At 41.8% G+C, this 17,324-nt stretch overlaps 1 protein-coding gene across 2 annotated transcripts; it reads left to right on the top strand.

The window, feature by feature from the left end:
- Positions 1 to 130: 130 nt before the first annotated feature.
- sh2b1 (SH2B adaptor protein 1) lies at positions 131 to 16,421 on the top strand. 2 transcript variants are annotated; one of them, XM_071465180.1, is made up of 10 exons: positions 692 to 1,220; positions 3,282 to 5,416; positions 5,937 to 6,038; positions 6,705 to 6,796; positions 6,907 to 6,989; positions 7,450 to 7,605; positions 7,973 to 8,184; positions 8,623 to 8,797; positions 10,578 to 10,668; positions 12,423 to 12,584. In XM_071465180.1, the coding sequence occupies exons 2-10, from the start codon at positions 3,698 to 3,700 to the stop codon at positions 12,442 to 12,444; spliced, it is 2,652 nt and encodes an 883-aa protein (XP_071321281.1). In that variant the 5' UTR covers positions 692 to 1,220; positions 3,282 to 3,697; the 3' UTR covers positions 12,445 to 12,584. The 2 variants fall into 2 exon arrangements, with proteins under 2 accessions (XP_071321291.1, XP_071321281.1); XM_071465190.1 differs by lacking the exon at positions 10,578 to 10,668 and having other exon boundaries at positions 131 to 1,220; positions 12,423 to 16,421.
- The last annotated feature ends 903 nt before the right edge of the window (positions 16,422 to 17,324 follow it).

Below are 17,324 nucleotides of genomic sequence, written 5' to 3' on the forward strand. Positions count from 1 at the left end.
AAATTTCATGGTTGTTTTGATTTTTCTTCTTTCTGATTTTGATGTTTGTAGTTGCAGTTATTAATAAAGTTGAATCTTTCAAATTTTCTGGGTTTAAATTACAAAATGAAAATATTTCTGACACATTGACTAAATGAATCGATCTATGTCATACTTGTAATTACTTGTAGAACCAGGAAAATAAAACTATCTCAGATGCTACAGCTACCACTGAAGACAAATCATTTCTCAAACCCAAAAACACAAACTCTGGCATTTCAGTCTTCTTTACACCCATTCCACCTGTTTGTGAGTTATTTATGTTTCATATAGTGTTGGTGCTGTTTAGTTACTATTAACATATCCAGGAAGTTAATATCTTAAAAATCAAACAAGGACCTGACACTTTCAAGGGTGAATTTAAAAAAAAAAAAATTAAAAAAAAAATTTGTATGTAAAATAAGCTTAAGACTTTTTGTATATGATTTATCTTTTAATTTATTTTTGTTTCAAATTAGCTATGAATTAATTGTATGTGTGTGTAGGTGGGGATGTTTGTGTATGTATGTATCATTGCAACTCATTGTCTATGATATTGATTGATTTTGTCTACACAAATAAATGTAATACTGAACTAATTGGTAAAGGAAGTAGTTACTAAAGTTCTTAAATAAAAGTGGTGGAGTAAAAAGTGCACTATTTCCATAGGTCAGCACTTTGACAAAAAAAATCCCCATAAAAACTCTGACATGTAGTGAAGTAGAGGGTGGCTTGAAGAGAAATGACACAGAACATGGATGTATTATAAGACCATCCATGCACAGAACTGGCTGCTGCAGATGGACAGGCTGACTGAGCCGGGACCCCTCAGGGTGGAGGGGTCCCAGTGACGGACCGGCCCTGGTTTAGTTTGTTCGTTTGTTTGTGAGGGGTGTGGTGGAGGTGTTACTCCTCTCCTTCTCCACCTTCTGCTCTGGGTGGGTGTTGATGGACATGGGTCACTCATCCAGCGGTTGAAAGCAGCTGTGAAGACCGATCAACGATGCACTCGCCGACCTCTCAATTATCGCGAGAACTGGGGCAGCACGAGAAGAACGGGGTCCAGGCAAGGCATAGCAATATTCATATTTAGCAACAACAACAACCTTTACGAAAATGATTGTTCCGTTATGAAAGAGTGGTGAAGTGTGTGCCAGTTTCACCCAAAGACACGGATGAAAGCACTGGACTGTAAAATACAGGTACAGAAAACACAGTATACAGTGTTGAAGCAATATTGATAGCTAGCTAGCTGGTTTATTAATAGCGAGCTAAGTGGCTAACGGTTAGCCTAGCTTGCTAAGAATCTTTGGCGTTAGCTGCTGTTCGGATGATTCAATATGTGGTCATCTCAGCCACAGGTTACAGCAGGCACCCCAAAATAACATACATCTGACTAACACTGCTAAATTAAGATTATAATGAATGGCAGCTCGTAAGCAAGTGGACGTCAGGTAGCTATTGTTAGCTCGCTAACGTTACACGTCTTTAAAGAAAGCTGAATGAGCAAGACTCACATTGCTAGTTCATGTTAGCAAGCTAACGAGTGAGGCCAGTTTATCTAATGTTTATCTGACTTAACCTCTGATTTAAGATTACGTGTAGTTAGACATCATTTATCTCCTGGGGAGTGGTGGAGGTGAAGTATTCAGGTTATTTGCTTCAGTAAAAGTGCTAATATCACACTGAAGAAATACTGCATTACAAGGAAAAATCTTGCATTTACAGTGTTATTTAAGTAACAGTGTAGAATGAAAGAAGAAATACTGAGATTTTTTTACTCAAGTAAAAGCACAGATATCACATTCTAAAACTACTCTGTTACTAATAAAGTCCCTTATTCAAATGTTACTTTAACAAACAAGTGCAAAGTTTAAGTTCTTATAATACCAAAAGTAAAAGTACTCATTATGAATAATGGTCCATTTCAGAATAATGTATTTTATATCATTGGATAAAAGGCCCATGGATGTGTACTTCACCATAATGTTGCAGCTGTGGAGATAATTTTAATTAAAATATAACTCTATATCATGCCTACTGGTTCCCACCATACTTTAAAACTTTAAATGATATAGGTATCAAATCTCATTCTATGTGTATGTTAATTCATAATACTGTAGAGAAAATGAAGTGGAGCTGAAATGATTAGATGATTAATTGATTTCTAAAGTGACAGAAAATTTTTCTTGTAATTATTTCAATAATAATGTTTTTTTTTTAGACTTTGAGCTTTGAATTGTTGCTTTGGCAAAAAAGCCCATTGTGCTTCAGTATTTTCTGATTTTTTTCAAACTAATCAATAAGGCAGTTAATTGAGAAAATAATCAGCAGATTAATCCATAATGAAAGTAATTTCTCCCACCTGCTGTAGGCAGTAATGTTATAAAATATGAAATGTATTTATAGCCAATAACAGGCTGGTGGGAGACAATGAACACCTATAAACTAATAACAGGATTGTTGTGACAGTGGACTGTGCTGCAGAACGCTGTTCAATAGTTTTTTTTGTGGAGTTTCAGTCCGCACTATCAAACCTCCAGTGAACACTATTTCTGTCAGCTGTAAGCATCTATTTTATGCTGCTTATCCAGCAGGTCCAGGTCACATTAGTATTGTCATTTATATCTTTAGAAACTGTCATAGATACTGCTACGGAGCATTTAAGAGTTGGAAAAATAACTCAAGGTCATATTGTCCTTACAAGTTTTACATCATACTTTGAAACTTTGGATGGGATGATTATGAAACAGGTCTTATATTTCATTCTATGTGGTATTAAAAAATGTATTTGAAAGTCTTACATTTAAAATGGGGAACCTGCAAAAACCCCGAAACTTATACAAGTAAAAGTTCTGCATTAAAAACCCTAAAAATTGAGCTTGTATTGTCAGCAAAATGTTCTTTAAGTGTCGAAATTAAAGTACTGTTTATGCAGCAGAATGATGCCTGTGAGGGTTATATTATTAAACATGAGATTATTGGCCTATTAATAGTGATTTTTCTCACTGATACATAAACTTGTGAAAACCATTTTAATGTATTGTGGCTGCTAGTGAAGCTGAAGCTAATTTGATCTACTTCATTGTTGGGTGGTTGAATCTATGATAATGGTTGGTATTTTAGAAACTGGTCATAAGATTTGTTTAACTCATAAGCTCTCAGAGTAATGTGTGTGTGAGAGTGTGATCTAATGTTTGTGTTTCAAGCTATAAAGTGTGCAGAGACTTTTTGATGAAAAAAATTTGTGCCTGTTTTTACAGGATGTGGCCACACTTCTCTGGATTAATGACAGACGATGAAGAAGGGGCAGACCTTGTGAATCCTACTCACCTTACCTCCTCTACCCTTCCAATTACTGGTTGAAACCCATATTTTCTTGTTAAAACGCTAAAGTATTTAAATGCTCAAAATAATGTAGCAAACAGCTCAGCCTTGGAGATATTTGACCTCTTTGAAACCCCATGGGTCTGGTGCATTGTCTTTTTAGCTTTTCATTTTAGATGGGGTTGAGTGCAACACTTCCCTTCACACTCGTATGTAAATTATTAGACCAATGTGCTGTGTTTGCCCCCTGTCAGTTAGCCCAGCTGTGCAATCACTTTGGGTGTCTGTTGTATGTTTGAAGTGATTTGATAGACCATCAGGTCAGTCAGTGCCCCCCCAGCCTTTCAGGAGGATGAACGGCTCTCTCTTAACCCCTCCGAGCCCTCGGGCGGCAAACTCCTCTCCATTACCTCCCTCGCCCTCCCCATCTCCGTCTCCACCATCTCCCTCTTTGCTGCCCCTGTCTCCCCGGCCACCCCCTCTCCCGCCTCTGGTGAGCCCTCCACCCCAGGCTCACCCATCCTCCCTCTCAGACACGCCGACGCCCTCCCCCTCACCCTGCCTGAGCTGGACCGAATTCTGTGAGCTCCATGCCCGCGTTGCAGCCGGTGACTTTGCACGCCACTTTCGGGCTTTTCTCCAGGAAAACCCCCACTACTCCCCAGATTCAGCAGCTGCCTTCTGCCGGCGCTTCACAGACCGCTTTGTTCGTCACTTCCAGAGTGAGCTGGAGGGGGCGCTCCCACCGAGCTGTGCTTCTGGGAGGGATGAAATGGTGAGCTGGGCTCCCCAGTCAGATGTTACTTCCCTTGAAGAGGAGGCGGTCTCACCCCTGTCAGCAAGCGGGGGAGCAGTTCTCCCATGTCCCCCGGCTAACACAATGCGGACTTTATCCAAGCCTGCACCGACACGGTTGGTGTTGGAGAACCGCAGCGGGGACAGGTTTCAAGATTCTTATGCCCATGGCCATGTTCTGCCACCATCGTCCTCATCATCGTGTTGCTCCTCAGTGGGCGGGAACAACGGGAGGCGTGAAGAGAGAGTGATTGCCCCAGGGAACGGGGAAGCACCAGTTGAGGAGGAGGAGGACAGTTGGCTCGGGGTGTCCTCTGTTGGGGAGGATGTTGAGCCAGAAGAGCGGGAACCAGAGTCCACAGAGGTGGACAATGCTGACCCCTCCCACACTCCTCAGATTCCACCTTCCTCATCCTCTGTCACTCCTCCGCCCGACTCCAAAGGCAACAGCACGCCCAACTCCTCCAAAAACAAACTGAAGAAGCGCTTTTCTCTGCGGAGTGTGGGTCGTAGTGTGCGGGGGAGTGTCCGGGGCATCCTGCACTGGCGAAGCTCCTCCAGTGACTCGGCCCAGAGCCAGCTGCCTTCCAGCTACAGCTACACTATGGGTGTGCAGGACGCTAGTTTGGGTTCAACATCAAAGAGGAACTCTGGTACACAGCCTCCCACACCCACCTCCTCCATGCCTGTCTCTCTGTCCATGCCCCTTTCCCTCCCCCACTCCTCCTCCTCCTCTTTGCCTCCCTCATCTTCAAGCAGCGCCACCTCTCTGTCTCTGTCTGAGGCTGCTCGGGATCGCCGGCGGAGCAACGGTGAAGGAGGTGAGAAGGAGAAGTGGAGCCATCGTCTGGAGAAGCTCCGGCTGTCACGCTCGCCTCCTCCTGTCCTCACCCCCACCACCGTGGGCTCTCACTCCACCTCCTCCACGCTGCCTCCGAGCAGCGCTGCCGCTGCTGCCATGGGACCTCCAAGGAAGGTGGGACGGCTGGTGAGGGAGGGAGGGGTGAGCGTCAGCTCATCCAACGATGAGTTAAGCGGGAGCCACGGCTTTTCTGGCTTCTCATTCGGTCTGCTGCATCACGGTACAGACAACAACGCTGCCTCCGCTTCCTCTTCAGCAGCTCAGACAGGTCCAGTGCAGCCTCTGGCCAGTGGAGGGAACGTGCCCTGGAGAGGAGGACGCTGGCATAAATGTCGTCTGGTCCTCAGAGAGAGGGACAGGGAGGGCGGCGAGAGGGGAGAGGAGTACTACCTGGAATTCTTCATTCCACCCAAAGTAAGCGTTTCCCTCCTGTGAAACACCAAAACACGTTGACAGTTGTTACAGTTGGTCGTTACTGTTCCAGCATGTGCAAGAGATGAGATTAGATCACACAGAGAAGATGAAGTGTGACAGCAGCAGAAGTTCAAGACCAGATACACAATATAAATGAGTAACATTTACAGTTTAAAGCTAGAATACCATATACATTATGAGCATCTGCTTTATACAACATGAAGCATAACAGTTAGGCTGGCTGTGTCTAAATGTACCAACATCCTCCTGTTAGCACCTGCAAAGATCACTGATTAGCATGTTCTTGCTCATTTGTTTAATCTGTACAAAAACTGAAAACAACAGGTTTTGTTTTTATGGAGGATTATGTGCAGGACTGTTTCTTGGCCAGGAACAGCGAATGCTCAGAGGGAAGAAATAGTCCAGCTCATAATCCCCATATCATTTTTGTATTGATAGCTAAGAATTAAACCACAAAGGAGAAACACCAGTTATTGATTTTTTTGGTCTGTCTCCTCAGTCATCAAAGCCCCGGCTGACTGTCCCTTGCTGCTCAATCGTGGATGTGAGGAGCACCACGGCGCTGGAGGTCCCTGACAAGGAGAACACCTTTCTGCTGCAGGTAATCACTCCTTCATCTGACTCCCACTGTTTTACTTTCTTCTTCTGACCTGCAACAAAGGTCTGTGTCTGGAATTGAACTGTGGGCATTACAGTTATGTGGCGTGTTATTATGACCTCGTGGCTTACAGGGTGCTTTTGACGTACATCTGTTGTCTGTGATGGAACAGACTTGGTTCCATTTTTCTCAAATATAATAATCCACACAATCTCAGCCTTTGTGCCAGTTTATTTTTTGCAGTGTAGTTTTCTTCCTGTATCCTCCTCATGGAGCCGACTGTAAAACTATTTTTGTCCAGTAAATATTTGATGTTCTTCAGCCCGGTGAAGACAGTTTGTCCTCCTGCTGTGCTGAGGACTAAGATGCTTTAACAGAGGACAGATATACAAATCTACACTCAGTTCTCAGTTTATTAGGGACGCTAGCTAAAACTGCAGTCCTGTAATTTCAGTTTGTGTTGAAGCTGGTTCTGAGGTTTTGATCATTTTGGAGGTTGGAGTTGTGTTGTTAAAGTGTGTTGTGTTATACTGAGAGGTGTTTTTATTTAGCCTACCCTCAATGTTTTAGATGGGATGGACAAAATAATAATTCAGCTGCATCACAAACTGAAGCCTCCAAAATGATCACATACCTCTCTGTTTTTCTTCTGCTTTTACCCCCTCTCAGCTGGAAGGGTCGGCGCAGTATGTGGTTGAGACACGAGACGCCGTTCAGATGAGAGCCTGGCTCAGCGACATCAGGAACGGGATCTGTCTCAGGTAACGAACGGGGGGGCACCGGGGCAAAATGTGTTGGACGACATGCAGCAGCTTAAACAGGAGCTGCACAGGTGTGTGTCTGGGTAATAACTTCGTCCTCTCGCCCACAGTGAACAGGAAGATGCTGAAGGTGTGTGTGGGGGGCCGTTAGACGTCAGTGGAACTCCTGAGGTTGTTGACCGTCTTTCACAAGGTATGTGTGTGATACAGTGGCCTCCTGCTGTGGCTGTGGCTCTTCTGTTAATATTGTCTGTCGCACAGTTGAACTGAATTCACCGGAGAGACACAAAAATAAAAAGTTTACATTTATCTTTCCTGTTATCCAGAGCAGTGTTACCTCGTTAATGGCGTAGATCACGTAATGTTTTGTGTTGTTATTAGGTGCATCATAATGGATAATTAACAATAATAACAAACAAGATATTCAAATGAATTTACTTCAAATTAATGTAAATGTTGCTCAGTGAATTTCTTAATCTGCTTGGACCACATGACCTGATGATATTGAAGAAAGGTCAGGGGGTCAGAAAAAGTTTGTCGGGCTGTTACAACTTCTTTCTCGAGACAAGTCCCTAACATATAATATATATTTTCCAGTTATTAAATAATTAATGAATAAATATTGATTTAAATGTCCCTGTTGGCTGTGTCAGTGTGTTATGGAGGCATCGGAGGCTCCTCCCCTCTGATGGATCCTCTCCCGCCGGAGCTGCCACCTCGAGCCCCTCTCGACGAACCAGACAGCCGGATTCTTGGGGGAGGCGGGGCTAGTCTGGGCACACCTTTTGCTGAGACACCAGATGCCACAGGTGAATACCATCTAATACAAATGTAACTGTTGAACCACAGCTATGGACTTTATTTCTTAGGATTAATATTGTAGCTGTAATTCAGTGCAGATCTTCAGAATGTGATGTTTCTTCCTTTTCTCATATTTCTTGCCTGTGATAAGAAAAAAAATCTAAATTTTCAACTAACAGCATCAACATAAACATGAACATGTCATAGTTGCAAACAGACTTGAAATGATACCAATAATATTTTAATAGCCACTGATTACTTACAAAAGTAATGATTGCTGATACATATTACAACATGTGCTGTAAAAATGCAGCCTGAACCACCTTTCAAACTGTAAAGCGTCTGTATTTATTTTTTATATTTACCTTCTTGTAGGGTCCTTCCTGTTCTCTGAGGTGACGTCTGCTGAGACGGTGGAGCACCCTCTCAGTGAGTGTCAGTGGTTTCATGGCACCCTGTCTCGCCTTAAGGCTGCTCAGCTGGTGTTGGCTGGAGGCCCGGCGAGCCACGGCGTCTTTCTGGTTCGCCAGAGTGAGACACGGCGTGGAGAATATGTCCTGACCTTTAACTTCCAGGGCAAGGCCAAGGTGAGGGTGGGGCTGGGGGAACAATGAGACTCAAGTTGTATTTAAGTGGAATTATACTTTAAGATGAAATGCTGCAGTAATCCAGTCCAGTCATTTGAATATTTCTGAATAGTTTCTGTTGATCCAGATCTTTAGCATATTTAGGGCAGCATTGAATGGCTATTTATTGATTAATCTGCAGGTAGTTTTCTCAATAAATCAATTGATTATTTGATCTTCAAAATGCTAGAAAATAGTGAAAGTGTTAGTTAATCAAATTTTAGAATAGTTTTCAAATACTTTTATTTTATTGAGGCTTTGTTTCAAGTGTCAAAAAAAAAATCAAAGGAAGGGACGAGGCTTTTGACTTTACATCCTTCCAAATTTTTCAGATTACATTTAATGGGAAAAAATGTTATTTGTTGAATGTTGAGTTTGACTTTGCTCTCCTCTCCTCAGCACCTCCGTCTGTCCCTGAATGAGGACGGTCAGTGTCGAGTGCAGCACCTCTGGTTCCAGTCCATCTTCGACATGTTGGAGCACTTCCGGGTGCACCCGATCCCCCTGGAGTCTGGTGGCGCCTCAGACGTCACGCTCATCAGCTTCGTGGGTGCCACCGCCATTCGCCAGCCAGGTAAGATTGAGCCCAACACTCCACGTTTATGAATACAAAGAGGCACGAAGCAAAACCAGCAACAGAGGTAACAAAGGAAAGATATTTCTACTTCCAGACTGATTTCAGTGTTGGTTTCAAGTGTGAATAATTTCCTGAGTTACATGAAAGTCATGACGTCATTTAATGGATCTTTTCACATGAAGAAGAAAAAGACAGCAGCAGTACAAGGTTATTTACACAGAGAGAGATTAAACACATGCATCATCACCCTGTCTAAGAGCGTTGTAACAAGATGAACATCGTCTCTAAAAGTTTAGGTTGTTGAGCAGATTCTTCTCATGTCAGATCTATAAAATATGTATTTTTTGTGCAGGTTAAAAAAAAAAGATCCTTGTACAAACATCAGTAACTCAGCCTGTGAGGAAACAGAAAACACTCTTCTTCCTTCAAACTGTTATTTTCCAACCCACAGCTGTTCTCCAGCAGCGACACTGCTCCCTTTGTGGCCCAGATCACCCAAGACTGGCTCATTCTGTATAAGTCACATTCATAAAACTGTAGAGAAAGAAAGCAGGAGCCCCTTAGTGTTCTCTTCATTTCTCAGAGATGCTGTTGCTGAAACATCAACTCATGGAATAAAATTTAAGATGCACAGTTGTTATTATTAAAATCTCCTGCTTTATTAAGCCTGTGAATATTCTCATTTGTCCAGGTCATAGTATCTCAAAGGAGTTTTAAATCGAAAGCAACTGGACTTGGTTATTTGTCTAGGAAGACGTTTCACCTCTCATCCGGTACTGGGACTGGTCCAACTGGACCCAGTCTGGTCAGGTGCGAGAAAGAACTGATGAAGCCTCTTGGATGAGAGGTGAAACGTCTTCCTAGACAAATAACCAAGTCCAGTTGCTTTCGATTTAAAACTCCTTTGAGACTCCTGCTTTATTTGAAAGTTATTACACTTTTTTTACCCAAAGCTACAAACATGGTGAAGAGTAGAGCACATCTCCCCTCACATGTTAGTGCAAGCTAGAAAAAGGACAGGTGTAAGGAAGATGATAAAAAGGCATTACTGTGAGTCAAATTGTATTTATATAGCACATTATCACTACAATATTTTCCTCAGAGGCATTACAATCTGTGCAGCATATGAAACCAGGCAGCAATGTTAGATAATCCCTACCTGAAAAGGCCTTTATAGTATGATTCAGTCAGGTCAGTTGTTTCCTTTGTCCTGTTTAGTCAGAGCCAGTCAAACGTTCCACTGCCTGTTGAGGCCTGGACGGTTGCGTGTGGTGTTGTTAAGCTGGAAATGAATCCATCATGTCTCTGTATCTGTGTGCACATGCATGTTGGCCAAGCGTTTACCTACAAACTGCATGATATCAGATCAAAACCATATCAGCCACATCTTCTCCCACTTTGTGCCCTCAACTCCTCTCCTCCATCCTTCATGTCATCCTTTGCGTTTTGTCTCCTCATCAGATTGTGATGTAATTTTAGATCTTAAACAACATGTGTTTGTTTCTTTAAGAAGCTGTAGACATTATTCAGTTCGATTTCTGTAACAGAAGCTGAAGTATGTCTGTCAGTTCATCAGGAGTTCACCTCGTTAAATGTTATCAAATAACTTTTAGAAATGAACCACAGATGCTTTGCTAACAAACTCCACTCACTTTCATTATGTGCCACCGCAGCCTTTTCCATCTGCCCACTGTGTTACCGCACCCATCGGTGTTCTGACCTCTCTGTTTGTTGTTGTTGTTGTCGTTTGTTGTATCCTATGGCTCATCCCTTGCAGGCCGGGACAGGGCAGGCAGTCGGCCTACAGTCTGTGACGTCATCACCACGCGCCATCCTGACTCTCCATCAACCCCCATCTCTGACTGTGTGTAAGTGAGACCGGACTCGGCTGAGAGCAAGTCTGAGAGAGAGGGAGAGTGTGGGTGAGAGGGAGTGAACGAGCTCATTAGTTTTTCCTCATCAGAGACCGATGGAGTGAAGAAGTAGAACAGAGTAGAACAGTGAACGGTTCAACATGTTTTAGTTGATTTTTAAAGAACCTTTCAAACACAGAGGGAATTCAGTGATTTAAAATATGTAAGGAAACAGAATCAATTAAAATTAGATTAGATTTTAAAAATTAGCTTAAGAAAAAGAGCAGAAATCCACGTACAGTGCAGTAATAAGAGTCTTCAGTTTAATAAAGGAAAACAAATTAATCAAAGTCACAGCAGAAGTTTGGATCATTAAAGTTGGTTCCACCTGTGCAGCATCGCAGGTAAAAGCAGCTTCACCCTTTTTGTTCTGACTCAAGGTTTTTACCAGTTGACCCATCAGATCCACTGACTTTATGTTCCTCAGACAGATCAGCAGCACTTTACAGTCCGTTGTGTAACTAACTGGAAGGAACAGGAGGAACGTGCTCAGTTCTCCTTCTGGTCACTTTCTCCACTACACTGACTTTGTAAACATCATGAGAGACCTGGTTTCAGTAGGGATGTGAGGGAATTACAGAAACCAGGCATCTCCAGGATTACACTGATTTTTTGTCCATGTGAAGAGGTGAACACTGGACTGTTTATAAAACTTTCAGTCTACAACACAGATTTAATTTGGTCGGGTCAACTCATTTTGTTTTGTACATCACGTTTCATACACGATGGTGGCTCAAGGTGCTAAACATCATCGTAAAAGCATCTACCTACATGATAAAATGGTCTTTAGTTTAAAAGAAGGAAGCACAACATAATAAACACCAGAACAGCAAACAAAACATGAGTTAAAAATCAGCTGCACACTAAAAAAGTCTTGTCATATACCTGAGAAAACTGAGAGGTTTGATGTTTTCTGTGAAATGTGGAAACACTGACTGATCTCAGATCATCTGGTAGTTTGTTCCATAGACAAGAACTGAAGTAACGGAAAACCTGAAGACCTGGATCTTATTTTGGGTACAGATAGAAGATAAATACCAGCTGACCCCTGGAGAGGAAATCTGATCACTGACCTGCTGCATGTGTATGAGGAGGTTTTACAGTGACCAGGTTACTGCAGCTGTAAACACCTTCACAGTCTCCAGTGTAACCTGGTTTCTCAGAGTGACAGTGCTGTTTTCCCTGAAGCTGGTTATTGTGTTTCATAAAAGTGTATTAATCTCCTGTGATGTTAGAGGAGGTGCTGTTTACTCCTGGTGCCTGCGCTGCATGAACCCTGATCACTGATTATTTGTTGACATCACAACTATAGATTGAAAACCTTTGGAGGGAAGAGATCAGAGACAGTCGTTCAACACAGGTTGTTTTTGAGTGTCAGCAGAACTCTGTGTGTGTGTGTGTGTGTGTGTGTGTGTGTGTGTGTGTTCGTTCCTTGAATTGGACTGCTTCCATGACTCCCATGGACTCCATGACCGCAGACTCCTTCCACCTAACCGGCCACTCACTGTCATTTTCTCTTTTTCTCTCCTACCTCTCACCCTTCTTTTCTCCGACTACGCTGTCACTTCACTTCTTACACTTTTGGCCTTATTTACTCCTCCTCCTCCTCTTCCTCATCCTCCCTTCTGCCTCCCTTTATTTACACTTTTCTCTCATTTCCCCCCTTTTCTTTCTTTTCTCTTTCTCTCGTCTGTTTCTTCTCCGTGCAGACTTGACCAGCAGACCCCGTAGCCCTCCTCAGCCTCCTCCCCTGCCGCCGGGCCGGCCGCCGCCCCCAACTCCGCCCCAGGAGAGAGGAAGTGAGACGGAGCTGGGAGGAGGAGGAGGAGGAGGCGGCGGCGGAGCGACTGTGGTGACAATGGCAGCAACAGGAGGAGGAGGTGGAGGAGCAGGAGCAGGAGCAGTAGGAGGAGGAGGAGGAGGAGGAGGAAGCGGCAGCGGCAGCAGCGGAGGTGGTAGTGGAGGAGGAGTGGAGGACTGGGAGGACAGGGACAGGGACACTCCTCTCCGCCAACTAGAAGCTGTGGAGGGAGAGGAGAGGGATGGAGCAAGGGCGCCCCGAGCCATCGACAACCAGTACTCCTTCTTCTGATGAAGGGAAGACCAGGAGGGGGAGGAGGGAATGTGTATGAGTGTCTGTGTGTGTGTCCGACAGTGTGTGTGTGTGAGTGAGCGAAAGTGAGGTTGGATGAGGCGGCGTACATCATAGCCATTCATAACCAGTATTTTTATTTTGTTAGCAAGATGGAGGAGAAGAGGAGGAGGAGGAGGAGGTGTAAAAGTACTAACACTATGAGAGAGAGAGAAGACTGAGCAGACGGGGAGACGAGCGAGAGCAGCTTTACAACACTAACCTAGCGGTACATTTCTTTTTATTGTTCTAGTCAGATAAGCTTTGTTTTTGCCGGTACGCCTCACAGCAGGCTCCTTCATGTAAGTGAACAGTAGTGAGAGCTCGAGCCCTGTGAAGCCAGCAGTCCCAATACCTCACAGTGGTCCTGCCAAGACAGCACACGCTAGCCAGAGGCCAAACATACTCTACAGACATTTCTACTGTGGCAGGTAGACCCCAAACATGACACTCTCACTGGTGCACAACGTCACAGCAACCTCCGCTTAAAAAAACAACTTTATACTGACTTCAAGGTTCCACGTGTAGAAAATAGAAGTCGAAATAACATCAGCACATGATCACATTCATGTGTTAGAGCTACAACACCAAACCGACGTGACGTACAGTGAACACAACATGTGACTGAATGTATAATGATACTAACACTAATGACGTGATGTTGATTTCTGTGTGTTAACTGCTTCAGTGTCCTGAGTGTTAAACACCAGGAGTCAGTGTTTTACACATTAAAACAGGTTGCACCTCACAAACTAGTTCCAACATAGAGATTAGTTGTTACTCAGTAACCGCAGTGATAGAAAATAACTTAGTACTGTACGCGAGTAGAGTTTGGAGGTATTTGTAACATAAAAAGAAACTACTCAAGTACTTCTACTCCACAACATTTCAGACTGTACATCTGTTTCAAGCTGTAGTTACTGGTTACTTAACAGATTAAGATTGTAAATTAAAAAAAAAAAACAAAAAACTTATTCTGATTTTATGTAATTTAATCCTTTGTCAAGATTAAACTAGGCTGCAACTAGTGAATGTTTTTCACTATTTATTAATTCATTTGATTTTTCAACCAAAAATCCACAACCATGAGAGTTTACAAGATGAATAAAATAAAACAAAGAAAACCAGCTGCTCCTCACACTGGAGAAACGGACACAGCGTTTGACATCTTTGATAAAAATATCTGTTTATAAAGAAGTTAAAATTAGCTTCATGCTACAGTATAAAATTAACACTGACACGTTGTAATGTACCAATAATAAACATAATAATTCAACACTATGAAAGAGGCCATTCTGCATAATGAGTAGTTTTACTTTTGATACAAAAAGTATATTATACTGTTACATAAATAACATTTTGAATAAAGGCCTTTTACTCGTAATGGAGTATTTGCTACTTTACCTTAACTACGTGATCGGATTCTGTTTGGCAACAGAAAAAACAGCTCCAGCTAGTTCAGCAAATACAGTCACACAGAGGCTGTAACATGCTGCTGTTATCTGACCCCTCATCAGTGCAACCACTGAATGATCTGCACAAGTCATTCTCCTGGGGCTTTTAGGAAGTTACCGCACAGCTTCAGGTGTATTAGAGGAGGCATGACCCTGATGTAATCTGCAATTAGTGATGTGGCTTTTTGTAAACAGAGGTGTATTAACTCGCTTCTGGATTTTATCCAGGTGCAACATTTGAAGTGAGCCTTTTAGGCCATGAGCAGGATTAATTTACAGAAACCCACAATGACACTAAAGTTGACTTCAGAACAGTTGACCAGTTCTACCTGCCAAATAACAGGTGCTATTTAAATTTCAGGTGGTGAATCAGGGGTAAGTGGGATGGAGATGGGTCCCAGCTCACTTTTTTGGTTTCAGCTGACACTGTGTGTTTGCCCGTTGTTTGTAGACTGAACAGAAATAAAGCGCAAAATGAAAACAACCAACTGCCAATAACAATTTAACAATTAGTAACTGATGGCCTTATTAATGGTTACGAATTAATTTACTCCTGCATGATAAATCAATTAAATGCTTGGAATAAAGACCTTTGGGTTTCCGGGTCTTTGGCTGGTTTCTGTTAAATAAATGTTGGATTCCTACTTTCTGTGTGATATAAAGCAACAGTAAATGCATTTTAAGCTATTAATAAAGTCATCAGTTACAACTTGTAAAGCCTTATTCAAAAGTTGTACCAAACATAGTAAACTAATCAGCCAAAGGAATTTTTCATAGAACCTGGGAACTCAAAAGTTATTTTTATTAATGTTTATATTTTATATATAAAGCTTTAGAAAAATGATTTATTATTCATTAATAAAGCCATTAATTAATTCAAAATGTTCAAAAATGTCAAACATTTGTTGGTTTCACTTTGTCAAATGTGACAATTTGATGATTTTCTTTGGTTTATTTTATTGTAAATTGGGCATTTTGTTTTGTTTGTATAAAACAAGAAATTTGAAGACAAAAAATGAATCTATGTACAGAATTAATCATCAGTTGCAGCCCTTCTGCCCATTATATAGTGTTTTTAGACTGTTAGCAGACTTAAATGTTGAAATCCCTTTTAAAAAGGGATATTTTGTGAACACATTTTCCACTACACAAGGCAGCATTAAATTGACAGATTTTTAAATGGAGTTTGGTGGGACGTTGTCTAAACACAGCATAGTGTAACGTGTTGGGTCTAAGTGTCACATGAACCGGAGCAGGCAGGAAACATTTACCTCAGTCACACTCAGCAGCATCAGTATCTGCTCTAACTCTTCTCTCTGACACAGGAAAAAAAAGCTGAACTGGGAGATGTGTTTTCTTTCAGAGAAATTACTGATGATACCAATAACAATAATAATGATGGAAATAATAATAATAATAATAATAATAATAATAATGACGGTCAGAATAATAGTATTAATTTTATTTGTTTTTAAGACACCTTTTTATTTTGTATGCTTACTCCATGTAACACTTGTTCCGACTCCATCTTGTAATTAAGTTGAAATGTCTTTGTGCCTTTTTTATTTTTGGGATAAAAAGAAGGAAAAAAAATATAAGAATTGCTATAATGCCTCATTCTCAAGGCTACAGTATCCCTCACTCTCTTTTCATGCTGTCTTCTCCTCCTCAACCTCATCCTCCATTCATAAAGGGTAAAAAAAAAAAAAAAAATACAATTAGCAGAAAATGTCAATGAAAATACCTACTTTTTCTACTTGTGCCTTTCTGTGTCTGTCGTCTCGTCATCAGCCTCTGCCTGCATTCATGTCGCTCTGTCTTCATTCATCATTCAGTTTAGAGCTTGCCTGTTTTCGTTTCGCGCCGCAGAACCCACCCAGTCATTTCTACTGGACTTTTCTTTGCTCATGTGTTTGTCTATATGCACCCCACCCCCATCATCATCATGTTCTGTGTCCTTTTCTCAGTTTCAAAACTCTTTGTGCCTTTCTCTGTCTCTTTTCTCTCTTTGCTGGGACCGTGTGTTGAGGGTGGGCGGTGTCGTCTGTCCACCCTGTGTGGTTAGTTTCAGGTACTACATTGAATTTAATGATAATGATATAATATAAATATAGTGAAACATAGTGGTTGGTGTGTGGTCTTTTTTTTCCCTTTCAAGTTTTAAATGTCATTCTTTTGTATGACACATACACTCATTGGTCATTTTATTAGGTACACATGCTTTAGTCAGAATATGACCTAAAGGTTCCCTCAGGCCTGTACTATAAAGCCAGATTAGTGTTTTATTCAGCTAACTTTGGGCTTAACTCTGGTTTTCTAGTATCACAAAGCTGGTTTACTTTTAGCCAGGTAGGTCACCATAGTAACCTAACCTGCTCTGGAGCAGGTTAACCTCAGGATCAGATCAAACCTGTCAACAGACTATGGACCAATCAGATCACTGGAGAAACTGAGTTGTCGTCATCATCATCACCATCCAACAGGATCCTGACAGACGAAAAGATTTAAAGTGCCGAAAAAGCGGTAGATATTTTTATAGAGCAGTAGAATGATAATATAATGATAAATGAAACACTCCAGTCAGATTGACCTCACCAGACATGAATTATTTTTCCTTTCTCTCCTCTGTCAGTCTGACTTTAACTTCATGTCCATCACATGTTCAGAACAGTTTGTTTTTTCTTTTCTAGTCCGATATTGAACAGTCACTCTATACTGAAGATGGATGCAATAATTCATTCCTGTCTGTCCAGGCTGTCTAGTTTAGGATGATATTGTCTACAGAGTGGATAGTTGCAGTACTCAGCACAAAATGAGAGTTCAAGACATGCGAGGAAGAAAAGACTTAACTCTTTAATGATTTTCCTGAACAGATGAAGTTTGTCAATGCACCAAACTCACTTTGTTGAGGAATACAGAAAATAATACAGATGATGAAATGCAGTAAAAAATCTCAAACCACAAAAAGGCTTGAAAGTTGAAGGTGTTGAGGTAACTTCACATCTTATCACAGTGTGTGAAAATAT

The sequence above is a fragment of the Trachinotus anak genome, unplaced genomic scaffold, assembly GCF_046630095.1.
Source record: "Trachinotus anak isolate AG129_WGS33_773 ecotype Australia unplaced genomic scaffold, CSIRO_AGI_Tana_v1 ptg000003l, whole genome shotgun sequence".
Classification (NCBI taxonomy): Eukaryota; Metazoa; Chordata; class Actinopteri; order Carangiformes; family Carangidae; genus Trachinotus; species Trachinotus anak.

Coding starts and splice junctions, on each gene's coding strand:
- sh2b1 (XM_071465190.1), top strand. CDS start 3,698: ATGAACGGCTCTCTCTTAACCCCTCCGAGCCCTCGGGCGGCAAACTCC. Junction 6,039..6,704: donor AGAACACCTTTCTGCTGCAG/GTAATCACTCCT, acceptor ACCCCCTCTCAG/CTGGAAGGGTCGGCGCAGTA. Junction 7,606..7,972: donor TGAGACACCAGATGCCACAG/GTGAATACCATC, acceptor ACCTTCTTGTAG/GGTCCTTCCTGTTCTCTGAG.